We start from the raw sequence: 19,408 nt of genomic DNA on the forward strand, positions 1-19,408 counted from the left end.
GAATTCGGAAACCAGCCTCATTTTTCACCTTAATACATGAAATGATGTGTTCTTTATGTGTGAGGCTCACAGGATAGATCTCTGAACACATTATGGCAAACAGACAGGAGTGCTTGAGGGCCATGCCAGGACCCGATCTTAAGGCAGACTTCTAAATTCCATGCTGATTTATTGAAACTTGGCATGCATTATTAACCCATATTTTTAAAAGTATATATTTTATCTTTAATAGTTTATAAATCCAATGAGTAACTTATTTTTGCCTTGCAGCTTTTTTATGTTAATTCTCTAAACACTCATTTTTATGAAAGCATCTAAAACCTTTCTGAAAACCGTAAAAAAGAAATTTTTATTTTATTTATTTATTTTTTTGGCTATGCCCCACGGTTTGTGGGATTTTTAGTTCTCTGACCGGGGATTGAACCCCGGCCCTCAGCAGTGAGAGCTCGGAGTCCTAACCACTGGACTGCCAGGGAATTCCTAAAAAAGGAATTTTTAAAGTTCTGTCTGTAAATAAAATGACAAACGATATCCGAGTTTGGGCATCCACTTGATGTCAAATGAGAGAATGTTTTCTAAAAGAATCAGGCATATTAAATGCAGTAGGTGTTTAGCCCCCATCTAGTTAAGTGTATTAAGAGTTCTTAGGTCCATCCTAAATTTATATAAACTTTTTTTTTTTTTGGCGGCACACGGCCCTCTCACCGTTGTGGCCCTCCCGTTGCGGAGCACAGGCTCCGGATGCGCAGGCTCAGCGGCCATGGCTCACGGGCCCAGCCGCTCCGCGGCATGTGGGATCTTCCTGGACCGGGGCACGAACCCGCGTACCCTGCATCGGCAGGCGGACTCTCAACCACTGCGCCACCAGGGAAGCCCTTATGTAAACGTTTTTTTGTTGTTGTTTTATATAAGTTAAAGTAGGAATTCAGGGACTTTCCTGGTGGCGCAGTGGTTGAGAATACCCCTGCCAATGCAGGGGACACGTGTTCCATCACTGGAGGGGGGAGATCCCACAGGCTGTGGAGCATCTAAGCCCACGCGCCACAACTACTGAGCCTGTGCTCTAGAGTCCGTGCTCCCCAACAAGAGAAGCCACAGCAATGAGAAGCCCACGCACCGCAACGAAGAGTACCCCCGCTCGCCGCAACTAGAGAAAGCCCGCGCGCAGCAACAAAGACCCAACGCAGCCAAAAAAAAAAAAGTAGGAATTCAATTGTCTCAAGGATATCACAGCCTTAAAAAAAAAAAAACAAAAAACGTTTAAAAAAATACTGTGGCAAAATACTCACGACATGAAATTTACCATGTACTTATTTATTTATATTTTTACCATCTTAACCATTTTTAAAATTTTATTTTTAAATTTGGGGCCGCCGAACTGCGGGAGGACGCCGCGTCCGACCGCCCGAGATCAGGTTCTGCACGGAGCGCATGTCCCGCGCGGGCAGGTCGGTCCACAATGTGTCACGAAGGCCTGTCACTCAATAACCAGAGGGCGGGCCTGGGAGGAATGTCCAATCAGATGCGACGGGGCGGTGCCCGGGGAACAATCAGGCGCTCGCGGGCCGGGCCCAGAGAACTGTCCAATCAGGGCCTCCAGGGGCGGGTCTCGGGAAACCGTCCAGTCAGGGGGCGGGTCTCGGGAAACCGTCCAGTCAGGGGCCCGGGCAGTAGCAATGCCCGAAGCACTGTCCAATCAGAACGGTGGGGCGCGAAGCATCTCCCAATCAAGAGCCAGGTGGAAGAGAGTGCTAGGAGCACCGTCCAGTCAGAGCACGCTCCCAGCCCGTGAGCGGGTAGTTCTCGGCCGGCCGTGGCGCTCTTGCGCACCTGCGCCGCGCGGGCCCAGGTGTTCTGTCCCCGTACTTCTCACCTGCGCGGGCCGCGGCAAGGACGCCTGGGAGAGCCGGGAGCCCGGCGGAGATGGTGAGTACGCGGGACCGGGGCCCGAGACCGGGAGGGGCTGTTACGAACTGTCCGGAACCGGCTGGAAGCGGTCGCGGGGTGGGGTCCCGGCGTCTTGTCTGGCCCCCGCTTGTGGGGCTGGTGTCTCAGGACTATCTGGGTGACCTAGATGTGCACAACTACCCTCCTCCCGGGGTCCGGGAACATCAGCCCCTGGTCGGCTCCTCCCAGCCGACAGCCTGTGGGGGCGGGCGGGGAGCCTGGGGAGATCTGCTTGGGGGCCCTGGGCTGGGAGGGCGTCTCCTGGTAGGTCCTCCGTCCTAAATGACCCTAGCCCCAGTTCTCATTCCCTGGAGGGACACTACTTGTCAGCTGACCGGACGCCTGAGGGGAAAAGACGGAAATGCTTCCTGCCCCCTGTTCTCGCAAGAACCACACAAGGGAGAAAAACTAACGCAAAGGTCAAGGAAAGCCCACTGTGAGATGGGGCAGCACCCCTCATCCCCTCCCATCCCCCAAGCCAAATGCACTGGCTACACAGCGGGAACACAGCCGGTGTCCTTTGTTCAGGGAGCTCGTTAGTGAGCAGTGGGGGAGGGGTGCCCCTCGTGGTAGCGTGGCTGCACTTGACCCTGAGTCATCTGTGTCTGGGTACCAGTTCAGCACAACCCCTCCGTGGGTTTTTCACCTTGAAAAGATGTATTCACTTACTGGAACCTCATATTTTCAGCAAGTGTAAAATACATTGAATTAGTACAGCAGGAAATATAAGATAAAATACTTTCAAAGGGATGAGTTGCAGGAAAAAAAAATGTCATACATTACGTTTGTTAAACATTCTTTTAAAATCTCCTCCTGTCTGTAGTAAGTTTCTCAGGTCTGTCCCTTCCTGTACAGCTGCAGAGAAGAGAATACAGTACCACATAGTGTGGTAGGTGAAATTGGTGAATTTTAAAGATTCACCAAAAATACCAGTTATTTAATTTGTGACAGTAGATGATACTGTTATTTTTTATTATCTGCGATACACTTTGCTTAAATCTGCAGTAAGTTGGTTATTGTCCATGCAAGAGGTGGGAATACACGGATGTTACTTAGATACCAGTTTGTCCTGTCCCATGTGTGGAAGTGTCTATCATTTCTGCTTGGCTCCCTGTGGGTACCCTGTGGTGAATCAGGTCTCCCCCTCCCCATAGACACAGGCCTCCTTCGGACTCTGTTCCTTTCTGTAGATTTAGTCGTCCATTCCTTTGCCAATTCCATCCTGTCAGGAGTTGCTGCTGCTTTAAAACCCTTGCAGTGTGATAGACGGATTCCTGCCTGGTTCTTCAGAATATTTTGCCTGTTTGGGGGCATTTGTGTGTAAAGTTAGTATTTGTCAAATCCTAAAAAACATCTGGTTTGGCAATTTTATGGAACTTTATAAAGACTCGGTCTTGGGAGGGTTGATATCTTGGTAACACTGATTTCTTTCTAAGAACATGGCACATCTTGTCATTTATTTCATTTTGCTTTGTTATTATCCTTCATGTTTTAAAATTTTTGTTAGTTTCTTTTTATAGCCTTCATTAAACTGATTTTCTACTACTTCAATTTGGTTTTTACCATGGTATGTGTTATCTTTTTTTTTTGAGTAATAATTTTTATTGGAGTATAGTTGATTAACAATGTGTTAGTTTCTGCTGTACGTATTATCTTTTTTCCTTTTTTAAAATTAATTTTTATTGGAGTATATTTGATTAACAATGTGTTAGTTTCTGCTGTACGTATTATCTTTTTCCTTTTTTAAAATTAATTTTTATTGGAGTATAGTTGCTTTACGATGTTATGTTAGTTTCTACTGTACAGCAGAGTGAATCAGCTATGCATATACATATATCCCCTCTTTTTTGGATTTCCTTCCCATTTAGGTCACCACAGAGCACTGAGTAGAGTTCCCTGTGCTATACAGTAGGTTCTCATTAGTTATCTTTTTTTTTTTTTTCCGCGGTACGCGGGCCTCTCACTGTTGTGGCCTCTCCCGTTGCGGAGCACAGGCTCCGGACGCGCAGGCTCAGCGGCCATGGCTCACGGGCCCAGCCGCTCCACGGCGTGTGGGATCTTCCCGGACCGGGGCATGAACCGGTGTCCACTGCATCGGCAGGCTGACTCTCAACCACTGTGCCACCAGGGAAGCCTTAGTTATCTATTTTATACATAGCTTCAATAGTGTATATATGTCAATCCCATTCTCCCAATTCTTCCCCCCCACCTCTCCCTTGGTATCCATATGTTTGTTCTCTCTGTCTGTGTCTCTACTTCTGCTTTGCAAATAAGATCATCTATACCATTTTCCTAGATTCCAAATATTTATGCGTTAATATACAATATTTGTTTTTCTCTTTCTGACTTAACTTCACTTTGTATGACAGTCTCTAGGTCCATCCACATCTCTACAAATGACCCAATTTAATTCTTTTTTGTGGCTGAGTAATATTCCATTGTATATATGTACCACATGTTCTACATTTAGGTTGCTTCCATGTCCTGGCTATTGTAAATAGTGCTGCAATGAACATTGGGGTGCATGTGTGTTTTTGAATTATGATTTTCTCTGGGTGTATGCCCAGTAATGGGATTGCTGGGTCATATGGTACTTCTGTTTTTAGTTTTCTAAGGAACCTCCATACTGTTCTGCATAGTGGCTGTATCAATTTACATTCCCACCAACAGTGCATGAGGGTTCCCTTTTCTCCACATTTATTGTTTGTAGATTTTTTTTTAAGTTAAGTGTTTTTTAAATTAATTAATTATTTTTGGCTGTGTTGGGTCTTCGTTGCTGTGTGTGGGCTTTCTCTAGTTTTGGCGAGCGGGGGCTACTCTTCATTGTGGTGCATGGGCTTCTCATTGCAGTGGCTTCTCTTGTTGCAGAGCACAGGCTCTAGGTGCGTGGGCTTCAGTAGTTGTGGCTTGCAGGCTCAGTAGTTGTGGCTCACAGGCTCTACAGGGCAGGCTCAGTAGTTGTGGCGCATGGGCTTAGTTGGTTCACGGCATGTGGGATCTTCCCAGACCAGGGTTCGAATCTGTGTCCCCTGCATTGGCAGGCTATTCTTAACCACTGCACCACCAGGGAAGTCCTGTTTGTAGATTTTAAAAAATAATAATAATTTATTTATTTTTGGCTGCATTGGGTCTTCGTTGCTGCGCACGGGCTTTCTCTAGTTGTGGTGAGCGGGGGCTACTCTTTGTTGCAGTGCGCCGGCTTCTCATTGCGGTTGCTTATCTTGTTGCAGAGCACGGGCTCTAGGTGCATGGGCTTCAGTAGTTGGGGCTCGCGGGCTCAGTCGTTGTGGTGCACGAGCTCAGTAGTTGGGGCTCACAGGCCCTAGAGCACAGGCTCAGTAGTTGTGGCACATGGGCTTAGTTGCTCCGTGGCATGTGGGATCTTCCCAGACCAGGGTTCAAATCTGTGTCCCCTGCTTTGGCAGGTGGATTCTTAACCACTGCGCCACCAGGGAAACCCTGTTTGTAGATTTTTGATGATGGCCATTCTGACTGGCGTGAGGTGATACCTCACTGTAGTTTTGATTTGCATTTCTCTGATAATTAGTGATGTTGAGCATCTTTTCATGTGTTTGTTGGCCATCTATATGTCTTCTTTGGAGAAATGTCTGTTTAGGTCTTCTGCCCATTTTTTGATTGCGATGTTTGTTTTTTTGATATTGAGCTGCATAAGCTATTTGTATTTTTGGGGGGTTAATCCTTTGTCCGTTGCTACGTTTGCAAATATTTTCTCCCATTCTGAGGATTGTCTTTTCATCTTGTTTATGGGTTCCTTTGCTGTGCAAAGCTTTTTATTATTATTTTTATTATTATTATTTTTTGCGATACGCGGGCCTCTCACTGCTGTGGCCTTTCCCATTGCAGAGCACAGGCTCCGGACGCGCAGGCCCAGCGGCCATGGCTCTCGGGCCCAGCTGCTCCGCGGCATATGGGATCTTCCCGAACCGGGGCACAAACCCGTGACCCCTGCATCGGCAGGCGGACTCTCAACCACTGTGCCACCAGGGAAGCCCCTGTGCAAAGCTTTTAAGTTTCAGTAGGTCCCATTTGTTTATGTATGTGTTATCTTTTTAAAGTGAACTTTCCAACTTGCTGTTGCTATTAATTAGAAAGGTAATGAAATTTATTTTTATGTTGAATTTTTATTCTGAGATCTTGTTCAGAATCTTATTGTACGATTATCTTTGTGTTCTGTTGGTGTCATACATGTGCAGCTGTTGAGTTAGGCATTAAGACAAGTGTCTCCTGGCATTGCACATTTGTGCATTTTCCAGATTGGATTGCTAATGTAATGTTGACTGAGAGGTCAGCTGTCCACACTTCATTTGTACCTAATTGTCTTGGAGAAAACAGTGAACTTCATACCATTTATATGTTCTTTGGTCTCGTTTGAATATTCTTTTGTCCATTTTCCTTTATCCAGTCATGCACATTACCATCTATTCCCCATTGGTAAGAGTGTTTTTTTATGTATGACTGTTGAATATTATAAAATGGCTTTCAGCAACTCTAAGATGATTACAGGTAAATCCTGTGAATTGATTTTAGAGTTTTCTGTTGTATCATATAACATCAGTGCAGGAAAATGCATGTGACATACGTACAATTGACAGAAATATTAAAAAAAAAGTAATCCTCTGTTAAATGAAACTCAGCCCTAAATGTAGAACAAGCTTTCTTAAAAGACTTAAAACGAACCCCAGTGGCAGGCCCCTCTCCCACTCTCCAGATATGACCAATATGTTGAGTATGTTGAATTACGTGAAGATATATATAATTATGTATAATTATGTGTGTATATATATGTGTATATATATTTTTTAGATTTTTAGGTGCCAGTTTGCAGTCTTATCTCAAATGGCTATTTTACTGTTCTCCCCTACTCTGCCCTGCAGCCATTCATTCATATATATGTGTATCGATATCAACGTGTATATACACACACGTGAAAATCTCTGCCTCTCTCTCTCTATATATATATCTACCCCTCCAAATCCCCTTGCTCTGGCACATTTTCCTCAGTAATTATATTTGATTTGCTTATTTACTGCTTTCCTCCAAAAGAATTTAAGATCCACGTGGTTCAGAATTTTTGTTTTGTTAGTGCTGTAGCCCTAGTGCCTGCAAGTACTGTAACCTAAACAAATTTTACTAAATGAAGAGCCAGAGGTCAGGTCTTCAAACAAAGCGTTTATGCATGGGCACGGGGCTTTGGCAGGAGAAGCAGTGTGAGATGTAAGGACGGAATAGGATGTTTCTGTTGGCTGCTCTCCACAGCACCCGGCAGAAGCTAGCTTATCTTCTCATCACAGTGGGAAGTAACAGTCACACTAGCAAAACAACTGTGAGGTGTGTGTGAAAGAAGGGCAAGTGTGCCAAGCTGGCATGATGTTATTAATTCACTGTTCTGCATTTCCTCTGCTGTGAACTCATTTTAATCATGTCTGCTTTACAGAGTTATTATAAGTATATATGAACTAATGCGTGCAAATCCCTTTGTCCTTCTCATATAATGTGTGCTCAATGGCACATTTAAAAAATTAATATTGTAATATAACAAACATTTTTTTTAAAAAAAAAGAACGAAAAAAATCCCACAAAAACAAAAAAAAGAAAAAAAATTAATATTGTAAAGTGTTAAATATTTGATGGTTTCAAGCTAGGTGTGTTGGGAGTCCCTGTCTTAGGTAGGGCACCTGTAAGCTGGGTGGCTTATACACAACAGACCTATGTTTCTCACAGTTCTGGAGGCTGGAAGTCCAAGATCAAGGCGCCAGCAGATTCAGTGTCTGGTGAGAGTCTGCTTCCTGGTTCGTAGGTGGCTGTCTTCTCACTGTGTCCTCACAGGGCAGAAGGGTCCAGGGAGCTCTCTGGGGTCCTTTTTATAAGGGCGAATCCCATTCCTGGCCACCTCCAAAAGGCCCACCTCCAAACACCATCACATTGGGGATTAGGTTTTGATGTGAATTTTGGGGGGACACAAACCTTCAGTCTGTAGCAGTCCCCATGACCACCCTAGGTTCAGAGATTCACTAGGAGGCCTCCCAGGCTTCGGTGAATAGTCTGCTCATGGCTGTGATTTCTGACTGCAAGAATAAAGCAAAGTCAACAGGATTGGGTACCTTTCTCCCTGCATTGAGACTGTCCTAAGCCCTTTTTGTCTTGTCTGCCTTAGAGTCCCAGCTAAGCCCCTGCTGGGCAATCAGCCTCGGAAGGTCATCCGAAATAGGTTTTCAAAAGAGCTTTTTAGCAAACTGAAAACTTCTACCTAAAATTCCAAAAGTATATATTTACTTAAAGATTGCCTTTCTTTTCATTTTTGTTTACCTCTTTTTAAAATTAATTAATTAATTGATTGATTGATTGATTTTTGGCTGCGTTGGGTCTTCGTCGCTTTGCGCGGGCTTTCTCTAGTTGCAACGAGCGGGGGCTACTCTTCATTGCGGTGCATGGGCTTCTCATTGTGGTGGCGTCTCTTGTTGCAGAGCACAGGCTCTAGGCATGTGCGCTCAGTAGTTGTGGCTCGTGGGCTCTAGAGTGCAGGCTCAGTAGTTGTGGCACATGGGCTTAGTTGCTCCACGGCATGTGGGATCTTCCGGGATCAGGGCTTGAACCCGTATCCCCTGCATTGACAGGCAGATTCTTAACCACAGCACCACCAGGGAAGTCCCTGTTTACCTCTTTTTGAACCTCCAGTGGGTAAAAGTCATAGTAAAAAATCATTTATGGACACCTAATCTTGTTTCTGATACTTAGGGTTCAAATTCCAATCCAGGCACCAGTTGGAAACAGCAAGGAAGCTGTGTCTCATTTTTCTTTGCACTGATGGGGATGATCTCTCTAGCATTTATAAAATTACAAGCAGATACCATTAGTATCCATTTTTACCATCCAAGCAGGTGCAGTAGCCACAAAACAAAACCATTTTAAGTAAAGAAAAAAAAAAATCCCTCCCCCCCTTTTTTCCCTCATTGCAATCAAACCTTGTGTTCATTTCCGAGGGCTGCAATAACAAATTACCACAATGTGGGTGTTCTCTCACATTTCTGGAGGCTGAAGTCCAAAATGAAGGTGTTGGCAGGATCATGCTCCCTCAGAATTCTCTAGAGTCCTGGGGTCATTTCCTGTCTCTTATAGCTTCTGTATCCCGAGGCGTTCCATTGCTTGTGGCAGCATGATTCCAGTCTCTGTGTCCATCTTCTTCCTCTGCTGCCTTCTCTGTGTGGCTCTGTCTTCACATGGCATTTTCCCCGTCTCCTATGGACACCGGTCTTTGGATTAGGGCCCATCCTAATGACCTCATCTTAGTTTGATTACATTTGCAAAGACCCTATTTCCAAGTAAGGTCACATTTATAGGTATCAGGGGTTAGGATTTCAGCCTATCTCTGTAAACGTATTTAGCATTTACAGGGATAGCGTTACAGCTGGGAAGATATTGGCTGGCACATGTGGGTGGGCCAGGAGGCCCAGCAGCTAGGCTGAAGAAAGGCTGGCTATCCCCTCCCCTTTGGTTTGTGTAAAATTTTGTTTCAGCTCTAGGAACTGATTTAACTTTTTTTCTCCTGATGCAGTACAATCTTTTAACATTTTTTGCCTATCCAGAGCTCACTTTTGTGAATTTGCTGGCCCTTTCTCCTCCTGCCTGGAAGAGAGAGCAAAAATCACAGGTGTCACCTGTGCTGAACTTTGATTTTCTTCTCACTTGGCCTCCATGGCCACAGGCAGCTGGTATATCCAGTGAGCTGGACCTCCTGGAGTTGGATTGCTTGTTTTTACCTCAGTCAACATTTTTTCTTGGCCCCGGCACGGCTTGTGGGATCTTAGTTCCCCGACCAGGGATGGAACCCAGGCCCCAGCAGTGAAAGCGCCGAGTCCTAACCACTGGACAGCCAGGGAATTCCCATACCTCATTCAACTTTTAGCCTCACACCAGACAGCTCAGCTGCCCTTTCATACCCTGGATGACTCCATAGCTACCCTGCCGCAAAGGTTTGCCATCCCCTCCTGCTTCACCCTCCCACTTCCCAGACAGTGCTTTTGCCATATTTTAGTGAATCGGGGTTGCTCTTGCAAATCCCAGTTCCAATGTGTCTGGTGTCCCCAAGACCACCCCTAGGTCCTGCAGGTAGGATTCACGTGACAGCATATAGGTGGAGTCATGACTATGATTTGTTACAACAAAAGAACACAGCAGAATCAGCAAAGGGAAAAGGCACATGGGGAGAAATCTGAAGGAAACCAGGTGCAGGCTTTTAAGAGTCCTTTCCCAGTGGAGTGGCACATAACACGCCTGGCAGCCCCAGCGATGGGTTGCGACAGCATGTGAAATACCATCTACCGGAGGCTCACTGGGGACTCAGTTCACCGGGGGTCTCTGTCAGCCCACAGCTGATCATGTGAGCATCCTCTGCGCAACAAGGGCCCAAAGCCCAGACTCCCACGCGAAAAGCAGGTGCTCAGCACTGTGTTGTCTGCACAGTCAGAGACAGGGAGTAATAATTAGGGTGATGTGAAACCTTCAGAAATTAAAGTTCCCACACATTGGCCAAGGCCAACCTTGCCAGCAGTCACTGCCAAGGGTAAAGTTAAGGTTTGCCATGTCAGCTCCTTTCCTGCACACTAGGTAGAGGAAACACTACATATAACTATACAGAGAGCATCTCACCTCCAGAAGCTCCAGAAGCTCCTGTTGTTCTGTACAGTAGAGATATTCCTGTTATGCTGCTACTGCGTTGAATATGTACTAAATACTGGCATCAGGATTATTACATGAGAGTGTTTTCTTTCCCACGCTCATGGGTGTCAGTGGGTTGATGAACTTTTTAAAAAACCATGGCTTAAAGGAGACATGCAGCTCAGTGGTCCCTGTGCTTAGGGGTTGGCCTGACACGCTCATGTGCCCACCAGGGGAGGGACATGGACGTGAGAGAAATTGAGAGTGCAGCCTCTAGGATGGTTTGTGTGGAATCACTGTCTCCTGGAATTTGAGGCAAGGGAGTGTTTCCTTTGTAGGAAAGCACTGCTGAATCCTCTATGTATTTTATACTCAAGGCTAAATTTGCTGTCAGATGTTTTCTTTTTTAAATTAATTAATTAATTTCTTTTTGTCTGCATTTGGTCTTCGTTGCTGCACGTGGGCTTTTCTCTCGTTGTGGCGATCGGGGGCTACTCTTCGTTGTGGTGCGCGGGCTTCTCATTGAGGTGGCTTCTTTTGTTGTGGAGCATGGGCTGTAGGCACGCGGGCCTCAGTAGTTGTGGCTTATGGGCTCTAGGCACGTGGGCTCAGTAGTTGTGGCGCACGGGCTTAGTTGCTCCGTGGCATGTGGGATCCTCCCAGACCAGGGCTCGAACCTGTGTCCCTTGCATTGGCAGGCGGATTCTCAACCACTGCGCCACCGGGGAAGCCCACTGTCAGATGTTTTTGATGTTAAAGTCCTTTGCAAAGTAGGACTCTTAACCTTATTCTCAAGGTCAGCAAGAGTACTCTTTTATGGGTCTGGTAGAAGAGCTGTTTTGGCATTATGTAACGTGTGTGTGTGTGTGTACTCAGAACTGGTGGGCAGCAGCACTGGCTCAGGAGTGTAGGGAACGTGTGCAGTTCTGACTTCCTATTTTCATGAAAATACACAGAGGAAAAGAGTAGAAACTGAGCTGGTGATAAGTATTATACAAAAATGTTAAAATTAATACTTCTTCAAAAGAAATATTTCATTCAGCCAGTTGGACTGTCCTGATGGCCTGGAGTTCTTTAAGACAGTATGGCTTGGATGTACCTAGAGTCTGTCATACAGAGTGAAGTAAGTCAGAAAGAGAAAAACAAATACCATATGCTGACACACATATATATATATATATGGAATCTAAAAAAAAAAGGTTCTGAAGAACCTAGGGGCAGGACAGGAATAAAGATGCAGAAGTAGAGAATGGACTTGAGGACATGGGGAGGGGGAATGGTAAGCTGGGACGAAATGAAAGAGTAGCATGGACTTATATACACTACTAAATGTAAAATAGATAGCTAGTGGGAAGCAGCCGTATAGCATGGGGAGATCAGCTCGGTGCTTTGTGACCACCTAGAGGGGTGGATTAGGGAGGGTGGGAGGGAGACGCAAGAGGGAGGAGATATGGGGATATATGTATACATATAGCCGATTCACTTTTTTATACAGCAGAAACTAACACACCATTGTAAAGCAATTATACTCCAATAAAGATGTTAAAAAAAAAAAACGACAATATGGATAGCAGGCCCTTGGAGCAAGTTGGGTTCCCACAGACCCATGGGCCTCTTATATTTGGTGGCAGAAAGAGAAGGAAAAGTTCCCAGTCCTTCACTGTGAAGCTCCTTCCTTAAGCCTCATCCAGGTTGACCTTGGGCTTCATGTGCTTATGGATGTTGTACAGTAGGAAGGAGCTAAAGTCACTTGTGTCACAAGGGATTGATGGGTCTTAAAATGCAAATATTATTTCATTTGTATAGCATTTTCTTCGTTTCTCCAGTGTGGTCTAAACCCTTTGGTTAGAGAAGAATAAGACTTGAATGGTCACAGTAAAAGTGTAGAGATTAAGTTCAGTGTGTTAGTGCTGTTAAATCTCTGAGGATAATCTATGATTGTGGACATAAAGTAGGAGGTGTGATGACTGAATCACAGAACAGATGTTAGGTGACCATGGAATCTTATTTGAACTTCCTGTGACTTGAGTACAGTTGTTCAATGCTGTGAGTCTCACCCATGCTCCTGCACATATCTTGGGTGTTTCAGAACTCAGTGGTCTTTGAGGATGTGGCCGTGGACTTCACTCTGGAGGAGTGGGCTTTGCTGGATACTGCTCAGAGGGAGCTCTACAGAGATGTGATGCTGGAAAACTTCAGAAACCTGGCCTCAGTGGGTAAGAATGACATCATTCCTTCACTTAGTCATTTAGAGACAAGCATTTCTGGCACATCACTGTTCCAAGAATTGGACTGTGGAAAGAGAATACGTTAACTAATAAGACAGACATGGTCATAACCATCATAGAGCTAGAATCTAATAGTTTCTCCCCATGAGACTGAGAATCTGTGTATTAAACTGAGTTTTTCTTTCTGTAAAGAAAGCTCCCTTAGCATCATTGGTGGATATAGATTTCATGGGGCCTTAGGGGGCCCAGTGAGGTCTGTTTTTGAACCATATGAGAATTTTACTGTGTTTATTAAAGTGCTTACCATTTTGACCCCTTATACTTGTTATTGATGAAGTCTTGACATAGCTAAACTCCTCAGTGACCTTTTTGGCTAACAGGTACCTACCTCCTTTCTTGTAAGATTTGTTCCCTTCTTGCTTTCAGATGATGAGACTCAATTTAAGGCCAATGGGTCAGTTTCTCAGCAGGATATTTATGGGAATAAAATTTCCAAGGAGCATAAAATATCAAAGTTCACTGGAAATGATTCCTTGGCCTCCGTCTTAGGAAAAATTTGGGAAGAACTCAGCCTTGAAGATCAGCACATAGATCAAGGGAGACATCCGAGGTGAGTTGCACTCATGAGAGAAAACAGTATTCCAGGAGGGAATCTTAGTATGTCATAAAGTTTAAGAAGCAAACAAACAAAACACATGTAAGCCTAGATCAAATTTGTTTATTCATAGAGATTTTCACGATGATTTTTTTTCTTAAATGCGACATTGATGTTGAGTGATAGAAACAGCTGAAAACAATCAACATAAGAGCCCATGTTTAAGAAACATTGTTTTTGTAATCGTTTTGGTTGAGCCCCCTTCTGTGGCATTGAGTTCATTCCACTTTAAAAGAAGTCAGATAGGGCTTCCCTGGTGGCGCAGCGGTTGGGAATCCGCCTGCCAGTGCAGGGGACATGGGTTTGAGCCCTGGTCGGGGAAGGTCCCACATGCTGTGGAGCAAATAAGCCCGTGTGCCACAACTACTGAGCCTGCACTCTGGAGCCTGTGAGCCACAACTACTGAGCCCGTGTGCCACAACTACTGAAGCCCGTGCACCTAGAGCCTGTGCTCTGCAGCAAGAGAAGCCAACGCAATGAGAAGCCCGTGCACCGCAACGAAGAGTAGCCCCTGCTCACCACAACTAGAGAAAAGCCCTCATGCAGCAATGAAGACCCAACGCAGCCATAAATAAATAGATAAATAGATAGATAGATAGACAGATAAATACATTTATTTATTTATTTATTTATTTTAAAAAAAAGAAGTCGAGAAAATCCATCCACTGAAATTGGTGAAAATGTAATTCTCGTACTTACTAATACATCATTATTAATCAAACCATTGATAACATGCTTCTCATTTTTAACAGAAATCATGTGGTGGAGAGACTCCATGAAAGTAATGATCAATGTGGGGAAGGCTTCAGTCAGACTCCAAATCTTAACCTGTACCAGAAATCTCTTACTGGGGTAAAAAGGTATGAATGCAGTACAGATGGAAAAGTCCTCACGCATCATTCATCCCTCAAGAGTCACATCGCTGTTTGCACTGGACACAAACCGTATCAATGTCAGGAATGTGGGCAGGCCTACAGTTGTCGTTCACACCTAAGGACGCATGAGAGAATCCACAGTGGAGAGAGACCCTATGTGTGTAAATTATGTGGAAAAACTTTTGCTCGTACTTCTTCCCTCAACCGGCATGTAAGGATTCATACTGCGGAGAAAAGCTATGAATGTCAGCAATGTGGAAAAGCCTTCATTGATTTTTCAAGTCTTACTAGTCATGTGAGAACTCATACTGGAGAGAAGCCATATAAATGTAAGGAATGTGGGAAAGCTTTCAGTTATTCCTCAACTTTTCGAAGACACATGATAACACACACTGGAGAGAAGCCCTATAAATGTATGGAATGTGGGGAAGCCTTCAGTTATTCCTCAACTTTTCGAAGACACATGATATCACACACTGGGGAGACACCATATAAATGTAAGGAATGTGGGGAAGCCTTCAGTTATTCCTCGGCTTTTCGAAGGCACATGATAACACACACAGGGGAGAAGCCCTATGAATGTAAACAGTGTGGGAAAACCTTCATTTATCTCCAATCCTTTCGAAGGCATGAAAGGATTCACACTGGAGAGAAACCCTATGAATGCAAGCAATGTGGAAAAGCCTTCATTTATCCCCAGTCATTTCGAAGGCATGAAAGGACGCATGGTGGAGAAAAACCCTATGAATGTAACCAGTGTGGTAAGGCATTCAGCCACCCCTCATCCTTTCGACGACACATGAGAGTGCACACTGGAGAGAAACCTTATGAGTGCAGGCAGTGTGGAAAAACTTTCAACTGGCCCATATCCTTGCGAAAACATACAAGAACACACACTAAAGAGAAACCCTATGAATGTAAGCAATGTGGGAAAGCCTTCAGTTTGTCCGCTTGCTGTCAAGAGCACGTGAGAATGCATCCTGGAGACAAATCATATGAATGCAAGCTCTGTGGGAGAGCTTTCAGTTGCCACATCTCCTTACAAAGACACATGAGAAGGCACACTGCCAAGAAGCTTTATGAATGCAAGCAATGTGGGAAAGCCTTCAGCTGGCCTGAACGTTTACATCAGCACGTGAGGACACACACTGAAGAGAAACCTTACGAATGTAAGGAATGTGGTAAAGTCTTCAAATGGCCCTCATCTTTACCAATACATATGAGAATGCACACTGGAGAGAAACCATATGAATGTAAGCAGTGTGGGAAGGCCTTCAGTTGTTCCTCATCCTTAAGAAGACATGTGAGGATACATACTACCCAGAAACACTACATATGTAACTTGGGAAATCCTCCTGCAAATGAATTCATGCACAGTGCTTCAGAAAATTCACATCAGGAGAGAAATCTTAAAAAGTTGTAAACCTGGTATTGCCTTTATGAGTCCTTCATCACTAAAGTGGAACCATAGGGAGTGTACTTCCAGTTCTTTTGCACATAAACATTTAGATGAAAACTAACTGTTGAAGTACTCTTGGCTACACTACGTAAATTTTGCAGGAAGTGTTTTTTCTTAGGTTTTAGGAAATAAAACATTTATCTTTACAGTTTGTTGGACTCATGGGTGATTTGAAGTGTATTTTTAATATATAAGTAGTTTTAATATGTTCTTTAAATTGTCCTTTAAGGGGTTATTGGAACAATGACACTGGTATTTGTTTGGGTTTTCCTACTGGCTTAGTGTGGCAGATACTGGATAATCAACCATTATATGTTTTCCACCATGGATTGAGAGAATCTTTATTTGTTTATTTTAGGCCATTGGAGCCTTATTCTGTTTTTCTTCTAAATAGTTGGCAGAAATTTGTAATTATGCAGAGTTCTTCCAAGTGTACAGTCTCATGTGAATTGTTACTTTCAGCTTTTGCCCTTTGCTTTGTCCTTGCTTGTGATAGCGAATTAAACAGTGGGTTTTTACTTAAGAGACGCTTGTGATGTGACCATGAGATACAGAGTTCTGGATTGTGTTACGTCAGCATGGGTAATGTTAGGAGCTACAGTTCCCAGAATCCCTTCCCTTTATGATTCTGTGTTCGAATTTACCAGTAGCCTATTGGCATGAGATTTGGAAGGCAGAAATGAAGCCATTACTAAGTTTTTGCAGCCACATTAAAGTATGAGAGAGAGATGCATAGGGGCTACTTGGAAGCCAGCTTTCAGCCCATTTTCCTGATTGTTGGCCTTACCAATCAAGAGTATCATCAAAAGAAATGCCAAGTACTTGATTTCTATTTTTCTCAGAGTTGTAGGCTTCCATAAATACCTCCAAGAGCTTGGTGTCAGGGATTCGGTCATGTGGTCAGGCGCTCACAATTTGGATTTTCCTGCAAACCTTAACATGTCCTGCAGACCACTAATTCAGACTCATGTTTAGTGATCTCTGATGCTGTGATTCCACTCTTCTCTAGATGTTAACTTTATTTTACAAGGTCTAATTTGTATAGCGAACTCTTTGTTCTCAAAACTTTTAGTGACTCTGATCATGATTCTACCACAAAAGCTACAATGTTGCAGGAAAACAAAACAACCCGTGGGACTTTGTTAAGGTGTTGTATTTTTTTTTCTTTTTTCTTTTTTTTTCCGGCTGCACCATGTGGCACGCAGAACTTCCCTGACCAGGGATCAAACCTGTGGCCTCTGCAGTGGAAGTGCAGAGTCTTAACCACTGCATCACCAGGGAAGTCCTACTGTATTTTTAAATGCGCTGACTCAGTCCTGTGTGAGAACAAACATATTCCTCGTGAATTTGGGGAGATGTCTGTTAGAGCTGAATGCAGTTCCTTGATATGGGTTTAATTATTATGTTTGATTCTAAGTCACTAAAAACAGTGTTTATTTTCAAGAAAAATCTTCTGTAGGTATGTCTTAGAAATATCTTGTTTACTGTTTCCAAATCATTTGTACACTAACTGTATTAGTTTCTTAGGGCTTCTGTAACAAAGCACCACACAACTGGGTGGCTAGGGCAACAGAAATTTTTGTCTCACAGTTCTGGAAGCAGAAGTCCAAAGTTAAGATGTTGGGAGGACCATGCTTCCTCTGAAAGTGCTAAGGAAGGATGTGTTCCAGCACTCTCCTAGCTTCTGTTAGCTCATTGGCTTGCAACAAGCATAACTCATCTTCTCATGGGGGCTTCCCTGGTGGCGCAGTGATTAAGAATCTGCCTGCCAATGCACGGGACACGGGTTCAAGTCCTGGTCCAGGAAGGTCCCACATGCTGCGGAGCAACTAAGCCTGTGCGCCACAACTACTGAGCCCACATGCCACAACTGCTGGAGCCCATGCGCCTAGAGCCAGTGCTTCGCAACAAGAGAAGCCTGCGCACTGCAACGAAGAGTAGCCCCAGCTCGCTGCAACTAGAGAAAGCCCGCACTCAGCAATGAAGACCCAACGCAGCCCCCCCAAAAAATAAAAATCTCCACGTGGCATTCTACTTGTGCATGCCTGTCTCTTCATATGGCATTCTTTTTATAAGGACACCATATGTATTGGGTTAGGGCCCATCCTATTCTAGTATGACCTCATCTTAACTAATTATATCTGCAACAACCCCATATTTTCAAATAAGGTCACATTCTGAGATACTGGAACTTTTAATACGAATTTTGGGGGGAACACAGTTCAACCTGTAATACTAACAAATATTATTTTTCATGTACTGAGAATATGTTAAAGTATTCCATTGCAATTATGGATTTTAAGTCAACTAATATTGTTAATTTAAGCATTATACAGTCTGAGACAATATTAGCTGGCATATACAAGTTAAGGTGTTTTTTGTCATATAAACATTCTTATTGTTACATACTTCAACATCTGTCATTAAATGGATTGCTTATTCATTGTTAATAATAAAAGCTTAAATAATGGTTTTGTCAAGGTCTCTACCCAAAAGCCACCAGGACCACATTGGTTTGACCAAAGAAAATGGATGTATTGAGTTAAAGCAATTTGAATGAATGCACAGACAGTGGGATGTACCAGTCAGAGGTTGTTTGGAAGAATATATTTTCCGTTTTGGGCTGGTGTTTGGTGAGTGTAGAAAGCATAAGTAGTTGAGGTTGGCTAAAACTAATTGGTAGAACAGAAGCAGTCAGTTATTTTTATTAAAGAGCAGTTGAGGGCTTCCCTGGTGGCGCAGTGGTTGAGAATCTGCCTGCCGATGCAGGGGACACAGGTTTGATCCCTGGTCTGGGAAGATCCCACATGCCGCAGAGCAGCTGGGCCCGTGAGCCATGGCTGCTGAGCCTGTGCATCCAGAGCCTGTGCTCCACAACGGGAGAGGCCACAACACTGAGGCCCGTGTACCGCAAAAAAAAAAAAAAAAAAAGAGCAGTTAATGTCTAATCCCTAATTTTTTTCCGTGCTAACTTAGGTTTTCATAGCACTCCATAGTTTGATGTGATTTGACAATCATCTGTACCTCCTTCCCTCCTATCATTCAGGCGATGACAAGCACGGGGAGCACAGAGTTGCCCAAACTCATGTAGCTCATAAAAATGGAATGTCAGGTTTGAAGGTTTTAGTTTTGCTTAATCTTTATTGGGAAGTGTTGGACATTTAACACTGGAAGGCAAGTGTGATTTCTGAATTTTAGAAAAATGGCATCCAGTTTTACAAAAAGACTGACAAAGGAAGGCTTTCCTTTTATGAGATGTGGATAGGACAAGAGTATAGGAAACAAACAAGTCAGTGATTATGGGTGGGGCATTTGAGAACAAATGGGCACCTGTGTTCTTTTCAGGGTGATGGTGTGTTCATTTTGACTGTTGGTGTTATCTCTTATAAGAACTCATGGCACTTCACTTAAAATAGTGAATTTTACTGCATGTATATTAAAAATAATAGAAAAACAAAGCCTTTGTTTGCTAAGGGAATTTTAAAACTCCTGAACCTTGACACCCACCCCACCCCCATCTTGGGATCCTCAATAAATGCTGAAGGACCTGGAGGGGGCAGAGAGAAAG

General features: G+C 43.9%; 1 protein-coding gene across 2 annotated transcripts; it reads left to right on the forward strand.

Annotated features, from left to right (window-relative positions):
- The first annotated feature begins 1,791 nt into the window (after positions 1-1,791).
- LOC308617020 (uncharacterized protein) lies at positions 1,792-17,521 on the forward strand. Of its 2 annotated transcripts, none has more exons than XM_081233672.1 (4): positions 1,792-1,926; positions 12,713-12,839; positions 13,278-13,461; positions 14,259-17,521. In XM_081233672.1, the coding sequence occupies exons 1-4, from the start codon at positions 1,924-1,926 to the stop codon at positions 15,802-15,804; spliced, it is 1,860 nt and encodes a 619-aa protein (XP_081089798.1). In that variant the 5' UTR covers positions 1,792-1,923; the 3' UTR covers positions 15,805-17,521. The 2 variants fall into 2 exon arrangements, with proteins under 2 accessions (XP_081089798.1, XP_081089799.1); XM_081233673.1 differs by having other exon boundaries at positions 13,401-13,461.
- The last annotated feature ends 1,887 nt before the right edge of the window (positions 17,522-19,408 follow it).

This window comes from Mesoplodon bidens (assembly GCF_964165515.1).
Source record: "Mesoplodon bidens genome assembly, chromosome: 4".
In the NCBI taxonomy this organism is placed as follows: Eukaryota; Metazoa; Chordata; class Mammalia; order Artiodactyla; family Ziphiidae; genus Mesoplodon; species Mesoplodon bidens.